General features: G+C 50.9%; 1 protein-coding gene across 19 annotated transcripts in view; it reads right to left on the bottom strand.

The window, feature by feature from the left end:
* CACNA1B (calcium voltage-gated channel subunit alpha1 B) overlaps positions 1-13,579 on the bottom strand; it is a 292,874-nt gene that overhangs the window by 177,138 nt on the left and 102,157 nt on the right. For all 19 annotated transcript variants that reach the window (XM_033077555.2, XM_033077556.2, XM_033077560.2 and 16 more), the window contains exons 4-6: positions 12,603-12,694; positions 10,097-10,249; positions 4,796-4,983 (exon numbers count right to left, since the gene is read on the bottom strand). In XM_033077555.2, coding sequence (XP_032933446.1) covers positions 4,796-4,983; positions 10,097-10,249; positions 12,603-12,694 — 433 coding nt within the window. The remainder of the gene's footprint in view (positions 1-4,795; positions 4,984-10,096; positions 10,250-12,602; positions 12,695-13,579) is intronic.

Below are 13,579 nucleotides of genomic sequence, written 5' to 3'. Positions count from 1 at the left end.
TCAGCAGCTCCACAGCAGATGCAGAACCATTAATGCAACCCAATTAATGCAGAATGCACACTGCAGAGAGAGAGAGAGCACTCCTGCCTCAGCCCAGCCTGGCACTGGGCTGCTCCCAGCTCTAGGGCCTGTGGTCCCTGAGCAGCACTGCCCCCACAAAGGCTGCTGCTCTGGAAGATTCTTCCCTAATTTTGTGGTCTAGAGAATGCTCTGGACATTCTTCCAAGGAAGAAGTTGAGGGGTCTCTGTCTGTCTGTCTGCACTGGGTTGAATGAAAACCTGGCACAGCTCTGAGCTCCCAGCCTGAGGAAAACACTTGGGTTCCTCTATTTTAACACATCCCCAGCGGATGCTGAAGCTTGGAATTAGCAGGACATGCTCCATTTGCTGGAAAAAGTGTTCCTGCCCATCAGCAGCTTTCCTAAATCACCTGTTGCTCCCTGGGCACTTCTGAGCACAAACAAGCCACAGCTGAGAGAAAGCTGCAGCTCCCAGAAGAGCTTGGTTGGAGTCATTGTTCCAATGCTTTTGTGCTGCTGAGGCAGCAAGGTCTCTTCCCCAGCTCATCATTGAAGAATTTCACCCTGCTGATGATTCAGCCTCTTTGCTCCAAGCATAAATCACCTCCCAGATAAAGCCTTGCTAGAAAGCTTTCATGGGCCCCAATTAGAAGGAAAAGTCTCTGGAAGTATAAACAGTGGATCAGCAAGGAAAAAAATGGGCTGAGATTTATGAACTTGCTTTCCCCTTGCTCTCCTGATTCCTCAGTTTATCACAGGACAAGGAGTAAGTATTTACAAGGTAGATTTCTGGCTGCAAAGGCTGTGCTGAAGATTTGGTGCTGTGACTTTCTAAGTCTGTAGGAAAGCTGAATCTGGACCATCTATAAAGTCACCTCATTCCTTTGGGAATGACTGAATAATCCTTCACAACAAACCCCTCTTCCAACAGACTGAGCCAAGCCATCAAACCCCAGCCCCCCTTTCCTGACCACCTTTGGCACCAAACTCCTCAGTTTGCCTGGTGCCATCACAGAGCAGCCTTTCCAGGCACCCTTCTGCTCCCAGGACACAGCAAAGCCTCCAGCTTTCAACTGATGCTGCGCTGGTGAAGCACACCCCAGGCAGTGCCTGATCCCTGACATCACCACTGCAGCCTAACCCTGGTGCCCTGAACACCCCCAGCCTCAGCACAGCAGGAAGGGGGATGGCAAAGCCCTGTTGATGCAGGACAATCAATCCAGCAGGAAATGAACGGGCCATTAAGGAAGGAGTTGTAACCTCAGCCTTCCCCTAATGGGTCTCAGTCCCAGACTGCCTGGCTGCAGAGGGATTTGGGTCCCAGCAGGGCTGGCTGCTCCAACAGCAGCAGGAGAGGGGTTTGGACAAGCAGGGGGACAAACCTACCCCAACAGGGACAGCCTGTGGTGGTGGCACACACGGGAAGGGGTGAAGGAAGGGCTCAGCTAACCCTGAGGGTTAGCAGCTTTTATAAAATCACAAATTTGGGTTGAAGAGACCATAAAGATCATCTCATTCCACCCCTGCCATGGCAGGGACCCCTCCCACTGTCCCAGGCTGCTCCAGCCCCAATGTCCAGCCTGGCCTTGGGCACTGCCAGGGATCCAGGGGCAGCCACAGCTGCTCTGGGCACCCTGTGCCAGCCCTGCCCACCCTGCCAGGGAACAATTCCTGCCCAAAATCCCATCTAACCCTGGAAAAGCCATTCCCTGTGTCCTGTCCCTCCATCCCTTGTCTCCAGTCCCTCTCCAGCTCTCCTGGAGCCCCTTTGGGCACTGGAAGGGGCTCTGAGCTCTCCACAACCTCTTCTGTGTCTCTCTCTGTGTCTGTAGGGGAGCTGCTCTGTTCCCAACTTTGTGGCCTCCTCTGGACTTGCTCCCACAGTTCCATGTCCTCATTCTGTTCAGGACACCAGAACTGTGTGGTTTTCCCTGCTTTCATGAATTAGCAGGAGAAAAAGCTCCAGCCTTTTTTCCTACTAATGCTTAATCACAGTTTACACAGACCACATCTTGCCTCCCATGGTCCCACAGCCTTTTGCAAATCTTAATTAAGCAAAAGATTAAAAGTAGGTCCACAGCTCAGCTCTGATGAGTATCCTGCATCAGGGGAATGCTGCTCTCCTTGAGGAGACCAGAGCCTGGGGCTGACAGAGAAACTTCTCCTGATAAAATTTTCCTGACAAAAAAAAAAACATTTTCCTCAGCATTGGAGAACTCAATTGGTGAATCCAATCAGAGATTGGATTGTTCAGAGATCCCTGAACAAGGAATGACCTGTGACACTCCCCCTTTGTCTGAGTCTCAGCATTTGGTCACTTACTCTACCAGTTCTGGATTCAAGGTGAAAAATCTGCCAGATGGTTCCCAGGCTGGGTCCAGGAGGGATCAGGCTGATTCAAGCAGCATCTCTGGGCAGTTTCTGAAGTGCTTGGAGCTGGATGGATGGACTCCATCTACAGAGGAGTGGCCAGGATGAGGGAGGTGATTCCCTCTCTACTCTATTCTTGTGGGACTCCACTTGGGGTTCTGTGTCCAGGTCTGGGGTCCTCAGCATCAGGAGGACCTGGAGCTGCTGGAACAAGTTCAGAGCAGACCATGGAGCTGCTCCCAGGGCTGGAGCCCCTCTGCTCTGGGGCCAGGCTGGGAGAGCTGGGGGTGCTCACCTGGAGAAGGATCCAGGGAGAGCTCAGAGCCCCTGCCAGGACCTAAAGGAACTTATGAAAAGGAGGGAGATGAACTTTTTATATGGGCAGAGTGGCAGAACAAGGGCCAATTATTTCAAACTGAAAGAGAGGAGAGTTAGAAGGGTTACTGGGTAGAAATTCTCCCCTGGCAGGGTGGGCAGGGCTGGCACAGGGTGCCCAGAGCAGCTGTGGCTGCCCCTGGATCCCTGGCAGTGCCCAAGGCCAGGCTGGACATTGGGGCTGGAGCAGCCTGGGACAGTGGGAGGGGTCCCTGCCATGGCAGGGTGGGATGGGATTTTCCCTTCCCAGACCATTCTGTAATTCTCTGCCTTCAGTGCTGTTATCTGTGCACAGCCTGACAATGCATCCATAAACACCCCATGGAGGATTTTCAGTCACTGCTGCAGCATAATCTGGGCTTTTGTCTCCTTTTTCAATTTGATCAACTTGGAGTAGGCACAGAAGACACCAAACCAAGAACAAGTGGCCAGAAAACAGCACATGACTGAAGCTGTGAAAAGGCTGAGGGCTGCACAGAGTGAATCTTCTCCACCCACAGCTTCTCTCTGTTTCCAACCTGCCAAACACAGCCAGGTCCTCAGCAAGCAGAGCAGCACAGGGAGGGAGTGACAGCTCTTGGGGACAAGGGACAGGTGGCAGGGGTGGCTCCTGGCATCAGTCACTTCTGCTGAGTGTCCCATGGAACAGCACAAACCACTCACCCTGCCCTCAATGAGAACATCCAGAGCCTCTCACATCTGCCAGATCCCAGCATCCAACCCCAAGCTGGGGTCTCAGACACAACAAATCCAACAAATCCAACAAATCCAACTCTGCAGCTGCTCCAGGAGCTGCTCCCAATTAATGGGTATCTAGAATGAAACTACAGCAGCTTCAAAGCACCCCCCAGAATCAATACCCCCATAGTAAGCTCGGGGTTTTGCATGTGGTACGAGAGGCAGGTTGGGAGAAGATGATCTCATACACCACATATTGATTAATCAATTCCAGCCAGGATGCTAATGGGCTTTTCTTACAACACTTGGCACCAGGAGGAAGGAGCAGGAATGCTGAATGAGAAGGGGAGGAACTGGTGGTGTGGTGAAGCTTTAGGGTGAGGGGAGAAATGCAGTGGGGAAATCTTCTAGAGATGGCTTTAAGTGGTCAGAGACTGGAAATAAATGGAGGAAGTGAGCAACAGAAGGAGAAAGGAATAAATCAGATTTATTGGCTCCAACACAGCAGAACTGTACTGGCAATGGACTGTGGCTGAGGATAATCCTTTCCTGTTGCTACAAAAGCCCTCCCAGGAAGGACTGAAAGAGCCCAGCATGGCTCTGGAGTCTGTGATGAAGAAAACTGAGCATAGCATCATCCCTCCAGCCAGAGAAATGGGCTGAGGGCATCAGTAATGCCTGATTTAGGGATTTTTCCACAGAAACTGCACCCTCAAATGAGCTTTGCACTGCCTGGAAGGCAGCAGAGGCTGGGTGAGATTCTCTTGCTCCTTGTAAAGCTGGGAAGAGCAAAACTGGCCAGCCAAGAGGTTGTGCCAGTCGTGGTCCTGCTTTGCAGGAGGCAGGGAAATTCAGCCTGGTGCCTTCTCTGCAGCCCACAGGGTCATGCCAGGGGGGAAGGAGAGTGATTTGTAAAACTGGACTGGACTAACCAAAACCAGTACTGGAGCTCAGTGTTACAGGTTTGACCAACAAGGGCTACACCCAGTCAGGAGGGGAAACCTCCAGGCACAAAATATTAATGAATTGCTGCTTTTGCCACCCAATTTTGTACAAGTTGGGTTTTCTGTGGGGCATTGTGAGAAGCTGTTCCCACTCACCCAGCAGAGCACAGGAGCACCTTGGGGTGACACCAACTCCTGCACTGCCACCACCCCACTGCCAGGACCCATCCCACTGCAGCTGAGCAGCTCTGCAGCCTCAAAGCACCACAGATCCCACCAGAAACAGACCCTGAGGCAAACAGGAACAATCTTGAATAGCAGGGTCAGGAGGTGAAAACCACACTGATAAAATTGCATTTTTCTTCCAGAACCATCTTTTCCCAGCAGCACCCCCAGCAGAGGACTCACGTTGTAGAGGATGTCGGTCCAGCCCTCCATGGTGATGCACTGGAACACGGTGAGCACGGCGAACAGGATGTTGTCAAAGTTGGTGATGCCGTAGTTGGGGCCCTGCCAGTACTCCCTGCACGTGGTCCCGCTCTCACACTGCCTGGCAGGAGGCTCCTCTCCACAGGGAAAATCCCCCACCTCCTCACCTGCAGAGAGGGAAGAGAAGTTACTGCTTGGAACCATCCTGAAAAGTTCCTGCTTGTTAGAACCATCCTGAGAAATTTCTGACTGAAACTATTCTGAAAACTTTCTGCTTGTTGGTACCATCCTGAGAAGTTCCTGCTTGTTAGAACTATCCTGAGAAATTTCTGACTGAAACCATCCTGAAAAGTTCCTGATTGGAACCATCCTGAAAAGTTCCTGATTGGAACCATCCTGAAAAGTTCCTGCTTACTGGAACCATCCTGAGAAATTTCTGACTGAAACCATCCTGAAAGTTCCTGCTTGTTGGAACCATCCTGAGAAATTTCTGACTGCAACTATTCCGAAAAGCTCCTGATTGGAACCATCCTAAAAGTTCCTGCTTATTGGAACCAGCCTGAGAAATTTCTGACTGAAACCATCCTGAAAAGTTCCTGCTTGGAACCATTCTGAAAAGTTCCTGTCTGAAACCATCCTGAGAAATTCCTGTCTGGTTCTGCTGCATCCTCCTGGCACCACAGCAAGGATTAAATTCTCATTTTGGGTTTCTTTGTGCTCTGTGGACATGGAGAAGTGGTTGTGCCCCTGTAATCATTTCCACAGTGCTGGGCTGTGAGAAATGGGTCAGGGGAAGGTGGAACAGAGCCATCCCTGAAGTAGTGTTCCTCACACTGTGGAATTGTCTAGAAAAGACCTCTAAGATTCATCAACCCAGCAGCACTACCCATGTCCCCAGGTGCCACATGCACAAGTTTTTGGGCACTTCCAAGGATGGGGACTCCAGCCTGGGCCCCTTCAGTGAGGAGATTTCCCCTGATCTCCAGTCTGAGCCTCCCCTGGCACAACTTGAGGCCATTTCCTCTTGTCCTGCCACTTGTTGCCTGGGAGAAGGGGCTCCCAAACTGCAAATGATTTCTGGCTCATGACAGCTCAGTACACCTGAGAGAGCTGGGAATGGTGTAAGAGCAACATGAAAAAATCCACACACAAAAAATACCCAAAAACCCAAAATAAAGCAACACCACAAAAATAAAACTGACAGTGTGGTACAAGCAGAGCCACACTTCAAACAGCCTCAAAGTGTTAAATATTTGCTCTAGAACATTAAAGCAAAAGGGACTTTCTGCACTAGTGCTGATTTGGGGGTGTGGGCTGCCCCAGAATTGCCCAGGTACAGATGTTTGAGCACAGCTGCATGAGGAGCCCCTGGTGCCATGCCAAGGACTCCAGCTCCTCGTTAACCTGCACATTTGTGCTCCAAAAGGAGGGGAGGATCCAGGAGGGATGGAGCCTCTGCTGAGTTTCACTGCAGACCCAGAGAGGGCCAAGGTGGAGAAATCTGCCAGGGAACCACCAGGAATGGCCAGGAGGGTGCCCAGCATCATCCAGGCTCAGCTGGGAAATGTTGCAGGTTAGAAACTCCAGTGCTGGCGTTTCAGAGTGAGCAAATATCCCAAGCAATATCCTCGTTTAGAGACTGGGGTTGGGGAACCATGAAAGGGTTTCCAAAGGGACATGATATAGAAATGGAGCAGCAAACAGCACAAAATCCAATTCACCAGGGGAAAAGCAGGAGCAGCACTAACAGGAATTTGGAATAATAATTCAGTGGAGCAAAGCCTGCAGGAGGAAAGCAAAATTGTCACTGTGGAGCAGGATATAAGTGTGTGTAGATATATATATATAAAAATATCTGATATATATAAATATATATATGTGACACTTCCCTGTTGACTCAACACCTCGGTGCAGGGCAAAGCTCCAGCTCCCAGATGGGTCAGCACAGGCTGGCTCCAGGGCTTGGTGAGAGGAGAAAATGCCAAAGCTGGCTCCTGCTGACCATTTGGGAGTGTGCATTAGAAGAGGATCCAGTTTCATCTCGTTTTGGCCTTTTGCTGCCAGGGAATTCTCTGAAAATGCAGTGCACATCTACCACAAAGGTGGGTGGGGCATTTTTTCCTTTTTAAAACAATGGCTAGAACTGGCTCTTACTCCTCATGGCTGGAGAAGATAGAAGGAAAATGGGAAATAAATGTGGTGCCCTTCTCTTCTTTGGGGCATTGGGGCTGGGTCAGGTGCTTAAAATAATCCTTAAAATAAAAACAGGACAGCAAGGAGGGTGCAGGGAGAGGGAAACAAGACTGGACCGTGCACTGCCATTGAGTTTTACCCATTTTTCATTAAAATAATAACATGTTTCCAGCTCAGAACAGTCAAGGGGAAGGGCCTTGAATAACCCTTTGGCCATATTTTGGTGCCCTTTGTGCTGCAGTTCAGCACTGACCCACCCAGGCTATTGGCTCAGCAGAGCCACACTCGGTGCTGACACCTCTGCTTGGTACCTCTGGCTCCTCATTCCAGGAAAAATCCCAGGGGTTTGCTCACTTAGGGGATTTGGAACAGAAAGAAGCACGAGCAGCTTTCCCCTCCTCCCATTTCCCACCCCCCAGCAGAGGCATCTCTTTAATGAGTTCACATTTCCACCCTCAGGCCGGTTTGGAGCCCGTGCTCTCTGCCCCAGCTCCTTAATGCACCTCTGTGGGGATGAGGAGCACTTAGGTTTTAAAAAGCTTTGTGGGTTGCTGTGCTGCTCTGCTCCCAGGGGATGCAGTGCTGGGAAACCTCAGCCCAGTCTCCTTTCCAGAAACAGCATTTCCCTTCCAGCAGCTGGAAAGGATCCTCAGAACTCACCCCAAGGCAGCTCTGAGCACAGTGACCAGGCACAGGCACCCTGCCCTGCCTGCTCAGGGGGTGTGGGGGCTGAGCCACAGCTCCCCCCCAGCTGCCAGCAATGCCTCCAGTTTAGCTTTTCTATTCTTTAATTCTGTACTGCCTTGGCATGTAACTCTGAACTTCACATCAAGTGTTATCACAGCCCAGGCACACAAAACAATCCTGTTCCAGCCCCACAACCAAGGACAGCTGCAGCTTCAGCCCCAAAAAGTGCAAACAGGGAATTGAGGAGAGAATCTGGGAGGGTGGGACTGCAGAACCTGGAGCTGGAACTGGACAATGAACCCCAAGATGGAAATGGACCCAAACTTATGAAAATGTGAAACTCCTGACTCAGGGTCCATCTTGGGCTCTTGCACTGCCCAAGGTGAATCCTTTGAAGGCCTTTCAATAAATCCCTGCTTTATTCCTTTAACTCTGTCCAGCCTCTGTTCCAGGTCAGCATCAGCAGCTGCAGAAATGCAGCACAGGCAGCAGAGCTCTGGCTCCAGCCAGCCAGAGGTGACATTACCCATGACAAAAACCTGCCCTGGGTACCCAAAGCTGGCACAGAACCCCTTGGTCAGCTCTGATGGCAGAGGTGAGGCTGCAGGGAGCACACAAGGCTTTGGTGGTGGAGAAAATCCTCCCTGAGCAGGAGTCAGCCTGAGGGAGAGCCTGGGGCTCTGCCTGCTGCTGCCTCCTGCACACAAAGGATGCACAAACATCCCCCTCCCTGTTTCCAGTCTAACAGACCTGACAATGCTCCCGGAGAACCCCAGCTGCTCATGCTCATCCTCATCCTCCCCAGCAGCCCAGCAGGAACTCTGCTGCTCCCTCCACACCCATCCTGTCCCTGTCCCTGTCCCCTGCCATCACTGCCACAGCCCCCAGGGGCCACACCACCCACAAACAGACTTTTCCCTCCTACAAATCCAGTCCAAAACTCATTTTCTCCAGGAGTTACCAGGATTTTCTCACAAGTCACAACTCCCAACTCTCCTCCACAAGCTGTGTTATGTTTTTCCAGCATTCCACAGGAACGTGAGCAAGAATTCCCTTTGCAAATCTCTGTGCACACTGAGTGTACTGAACTGTTCCCATCAGCAGCACTGTGAAGGATGCCCAGAGATTTGGCTGGGATGCACATTGGATTGCATGGAAATAAATCAATATTAAGACCTATTAGTGATAATGACTGAAAATACAAAGCTGTGTTTTAAAGAAAGTCAATTGCACCTTAAAATGCAATAGTTTGGAGACAAGAACCACATTTTAATGTGTGTTACCAGATAACAAACATGTATTAACACCACTATAAAGGAGTGAGGTGGAAAGAGTTTAAGGTCCCTGCCAGCCCAAACCATTCCATGATTCCATGATTTGACACAGCTGTTCCCAGCCAAGAATCTGTGGGATCATCCTTCTCCATCTTCTGGGCTTTAGCACTCAGTCACAGATTTACTCTTCAGTGCCCAATTACCTTCTCTGAGGGCTATTTTTATCCTTTTTCCATCAAAGGACTCCTTTGCTTCCATCTATTGTCCTTTTATTTTCTGGTTGCTCCCAGACTTTTCAGTGTTTGACTGGGAAGTGAGAGCCCGCGGCAGCCCCAAGCCAAGCTGGAGCCCAGCCGGCCCCGGCTGAGGTGGGAAAGCCTGGCAGAGGTGGGGCCAGCAGTGTGGGGGGCGGGCGGCAGAGCCTGAGCCAGCAGGGCGGGGCAGGGGGGGCGGCAGAGCCCGGGCCAGCAGGGCGGGGGAGCCCGGGAGAACTGGGGCTAGCAGTGCAGGGGAGCATGGCAGAAGCAGGAAGGCCGGCGGGTGGGGCTGCCTGGCAGCGGGGGAAGCCCAGCAGAATCGGGGCCAGCAGCGTGGGGGAGCCCGGCGGTGCGGGGGCCTGCAGTGCCGGCCAGGGCGAGGAAACGCGGCGGCGGTGCAGACGGGAGGGGGCGGCCGGCGAGCCTGGCGGCGGCGGCAGCGGCTGGCCCGCCGGCAGGGCGACTACGTAAACAACGCAGCGGCGACGCGGCCGGCGTGCCTGCCAGCGGCGGCAGTGCCTGGGCCGCCGGCAGGGCGACTACGTTAACGCATTCCACACCAAAGTTTCCCCAGAAACCTTTCGAGGAAACTCAGCCATTATTAACATGAAACAACAGGAGTTTGGTTCTGTGCTTCTGCTACAAAAAAAAATTTTTTGGAATAGGAGGCCCTAAGAGTTTAATCTCACTCTTTGCAGACTGGGAGCAGCCCAGTGGCATCTGAGAGAGGAGAATCTGTCCCAGCCCAGGATGGGCACAAAATTCTCAGAATATGTGGGTAAAGAGGGAGAGAATTCAGGGAATGTGGAAGAGGCAAAAGGAAAAGCAGCACAGAAGCAGGAGAGAAAGGTGCAAAGGGCAGAGCTCACCTGTCTCGTTGGAAAAGCAGGTTTTATGGAATTTGCCCATGTAAAACTCCAGCCCAATGATGGCAAACATCACGATGGCGAAGAACAGGAGCAGCCCAATCTGCAGCAAGGGCACCATGGCCTTCATGATGGACTTGAGGACAACCTGCAGACCTGTGGGGACACAAAAACACCTCAGGGAGGGAAGGAAAACGGGGCCTTGGGAGTGGAGAGGGGCTGGGAGAGAGGGGCTGTCCAAGGGATGAGGATGGGCAATACCAAGCAATGCCGCCTTTCCCAGGGCTATAAAATAATTCCTGCCAGGAGAGACAGCTGGGGGCCATCCTTTCTGGTGTCTTTTCTTCAGGTGACAGATCCAGAGGTTTGTTAAGCTTCAGAGGCACTCAAAGGATTTTTCCTGAAGCTGCTGGAGTCCCAAGACTCAGCCTGGAACTGGACCAGGTCCTTGGGGCAATTGTGGTGCAGCTTTGAACTCTACCTAGGACACCTTGGGACCAAGCAAGCCAGTCTGGTGCAGAGCAGGGAGGAGAAAAGTTTATTCCCTCTTCTCCACAGACATGCTGGAAGTGTCAGCTTTATCCCACCAAGTTCACACAGTGGCTGGGCTCAGTGCTAATTAAGAAATTGGTGCTAAATTGTTATTACTGTTATTATCTGCCTGTACTGAAATGGAAGTGAGACCATAGCAGGAGATTAAACCTCAGCTAATACAATTATTTAGCTGCACCAGGGTCTCTTACAGATATTTGCCAACATAAATTCCAATTTGTGTCTGTACAGACAAGGCTGAAGTGTTTCTTTGGAAGGAAGATCATGGTGGGACTTGGAAAGATCAGGCAGGATCTGGACTGCAGTGGAAGCCTGTCCTGAGGAACTCTGAGTGAGGGCAGAGAGAGAACTTCCAGCAGCTGATATTGTCACTGAGTCTGAGAATGGAGGAGGGAAACAAAACCTCGTGGATGGATGTGATCCCCAGGGATGTGATCCCCAGGGATGTGATCCCCTGAGGGATGTGATCTCCTTTCCCAGGGATGTGATCCCCTGTCCCAGGGATTGCTCAGGACCTGCCTCTCCCTCCCCAACACCCAGAGCAGCCTCACTGCTGTCCCAGTCCCAGCCTCTGCAGAAGCAAACCCTCTCTCCAGGGCTGCCCATCCACAGCTTTTTCAGCAGCCCTGAAACTCATTTTCAATTAAAGCCAGGGGAGATGAGGGAGAGAGGCTGGAGATGGAGCTGGCTGATAACATCCTGCAGATGCACACAACAAAAGCTGCAGTGATGGGCAGCAGCTGCCTTGGCCTGTCCTGAGGGCTGGGGGATGAAGGAACATCCTTGTCTTGACCAGTGAGATCGAGATGGGCACAGACATTTTAAAAGCACCAAGGTCTCTTTGACAGGAAAAATACCAAGGGTATAAAAGGGAAGAATATTCCATGGTCGTGGGTGGTTGCACCTCAAGGTTATGCATTTGCCACAGGGGAAAAAAAACCTTGTAAAATATTCTGCTTTCACCACATCACTAAAAACCTGAGAGCAATTATTGTGGGGAAATGTTGTGCTGGCCCAGGACACATCCCCAGGTGGGAACACACGTCCCACAGCAGGACAGGGACAGCTCTGAGGGGCCACCTCCCTTTTGTGACACCCTCAGACTGTCACTGCCACACCTTGCACAGGCAAAAGGCCCAGGAAATAACAGGCAGCAGCATCTCCTTGTTGGAGACCTGCTAACAAATGTCACCTTTCCAAGGGTCTGTCCTGGCTGGCAATTCAGATTGAAGCCCTGCCCATGAATGGATTCTGATTTCAAGAACTTTTGCTGCTGTCATTGCCCCCAGGTGAATTCAGAGAACACCAGAGCATCCCACAGTGCTGCAGCTCCTTCCAGCAGCTCTTGCTGGGGGGTACAAACCTCTCAATTCCACATCCAGGAATGGAAGAGCTCCTGGAAGTGATCCCTGCTGGGGGCAGAGCAGCTGTGACTGTGACAAATGAAAAGGCAGGAAACCACAGTGTGGGCACTGGGATGGTTTCAGGGCATGATGCAGCTCCTCACTGGAGCATTCAGACCTTTTAGTTCACACATAAAATATATAAATTCTGTAGGCAAGCCCAGATCCCACCTGCTCTTTCCTTTATTTTGTCCCCCATATTAAAAGGGAGAAATCCTCAGCACAGGATGCTCAGCTGATCAAAACCGTCAGGAGATCCAAGCTGAAAAGCCTGAAATCTGCAAAATTCACCTCTCAGGTCTTGACAGCCCAGAGAATTCATTCCCAAAGGCAAAAGGGTCCTTGGACAAATTCCTGCCCCTCACCTGCAGATTTGGGAGCACTGAAATCAGCACAAAATGGATGAGAGACAGCCAGACCCTGCCAAGGGCAGGAGCCACCAACCCCAGAGAGGCAGGGGGAGCAAATATTGCTGAGAAAAGCAGTGACAAAATCTCAAAATCCCAAATCTGCAGAGCCCTGGGGCTGTGGCACAGCCTTGCCACCACACTCACTTGGGATTCCCGAGACGAGTTTCAGGGGCCGCAGCACCCGCACCGCTCGCAGCGTCCGCAGGTCAAAGTCTGTCCCAGCAGTCGCCAGAATCCTGAAGGGAAACAAGAAAAAAATCCAGATTAAATGCAAATTCCTCTTTCTGGAGCATGGATTAGTGTGGTGTAAAAACAGCAAATACTGGAGCTGCTTTGAACTCTGCACCCATTGAAACACTCATCTTAAAGAAATTAGGATTTTAGTTAAAAGTTAGGAGAAACTGGGCTTGAGATAGTTACCTGAAACTTAAATAATTGATTGCCTGTCCATTTATGTTTGCTTAGCTGTGCTTGCAATGGGAAAGGATGAAACTGGTAGTTAGGTCCAAAGAACATGAACAATTGCAACCAGAAACTCATTCTGTGCAAAACTGGAGTTGCCCCAAAGCCATTTGTATTGTCATTAACAGAAAAGGTCAGGGTGAGGAAGACTCACCTTACTTCCTCCTTTTAAGCCCCCTCCCCACAAAAACGACCCCAGACTTAATTCAAGAAGCCAACCACGCTGCTTAATAGCCATTCAAACTAAAAAGGAAGCAGGGATGAGAGGGGCTGGTATTATGAATATGTATTTGTTTGAACTCTTTGTCAATAAATAGACTCTGTGACCACCTGTGATTTTGCAGTGTGTATTAGGGGCTACCCCAGCGCTAAATAAACATTACTTTGTAACTTTAAATTGTTAAAGAGTCTTTTGTCTGTCAGAGTTGAGTATCAGTGTTAGACCAATACTCATATCTTGGTAAATCACTGTGATCACCTTGTGGATTGTGTTTGCTGAAAGGAATGAATTCCCACAAAGTCCAGGGAAAATTCTGCTGTAGGGAAATCCCCAATCTCTGCCTGGTTATGAGGCCACTGGACATCCTCAGGCTGCACCCTGTGCTCTGGAAAGCACAACCCAAAAGGAACAGAGAGAGGGAACTGAATCCCTCAGTTCT

The sequence above is a fragment of the Catharus ustulatus genome, chromosome 21 (genome assembly GCF_009819885.2).
Source record: "Catharus ustulatus isolate bCatUst1 chromosome 21, bCatUst1.pri.v2, whole genome shotgun sequence".
NCBI lineage: Eukaryota > Metazoa > Chordata > Aves > Passeriformes > Turdidae > Catharus > Catharus ustulatus.
Note: the sequence above shows the minus strand (reverse complement) of the source record. Positions and strands in the feature narration are given on the sequence as shown.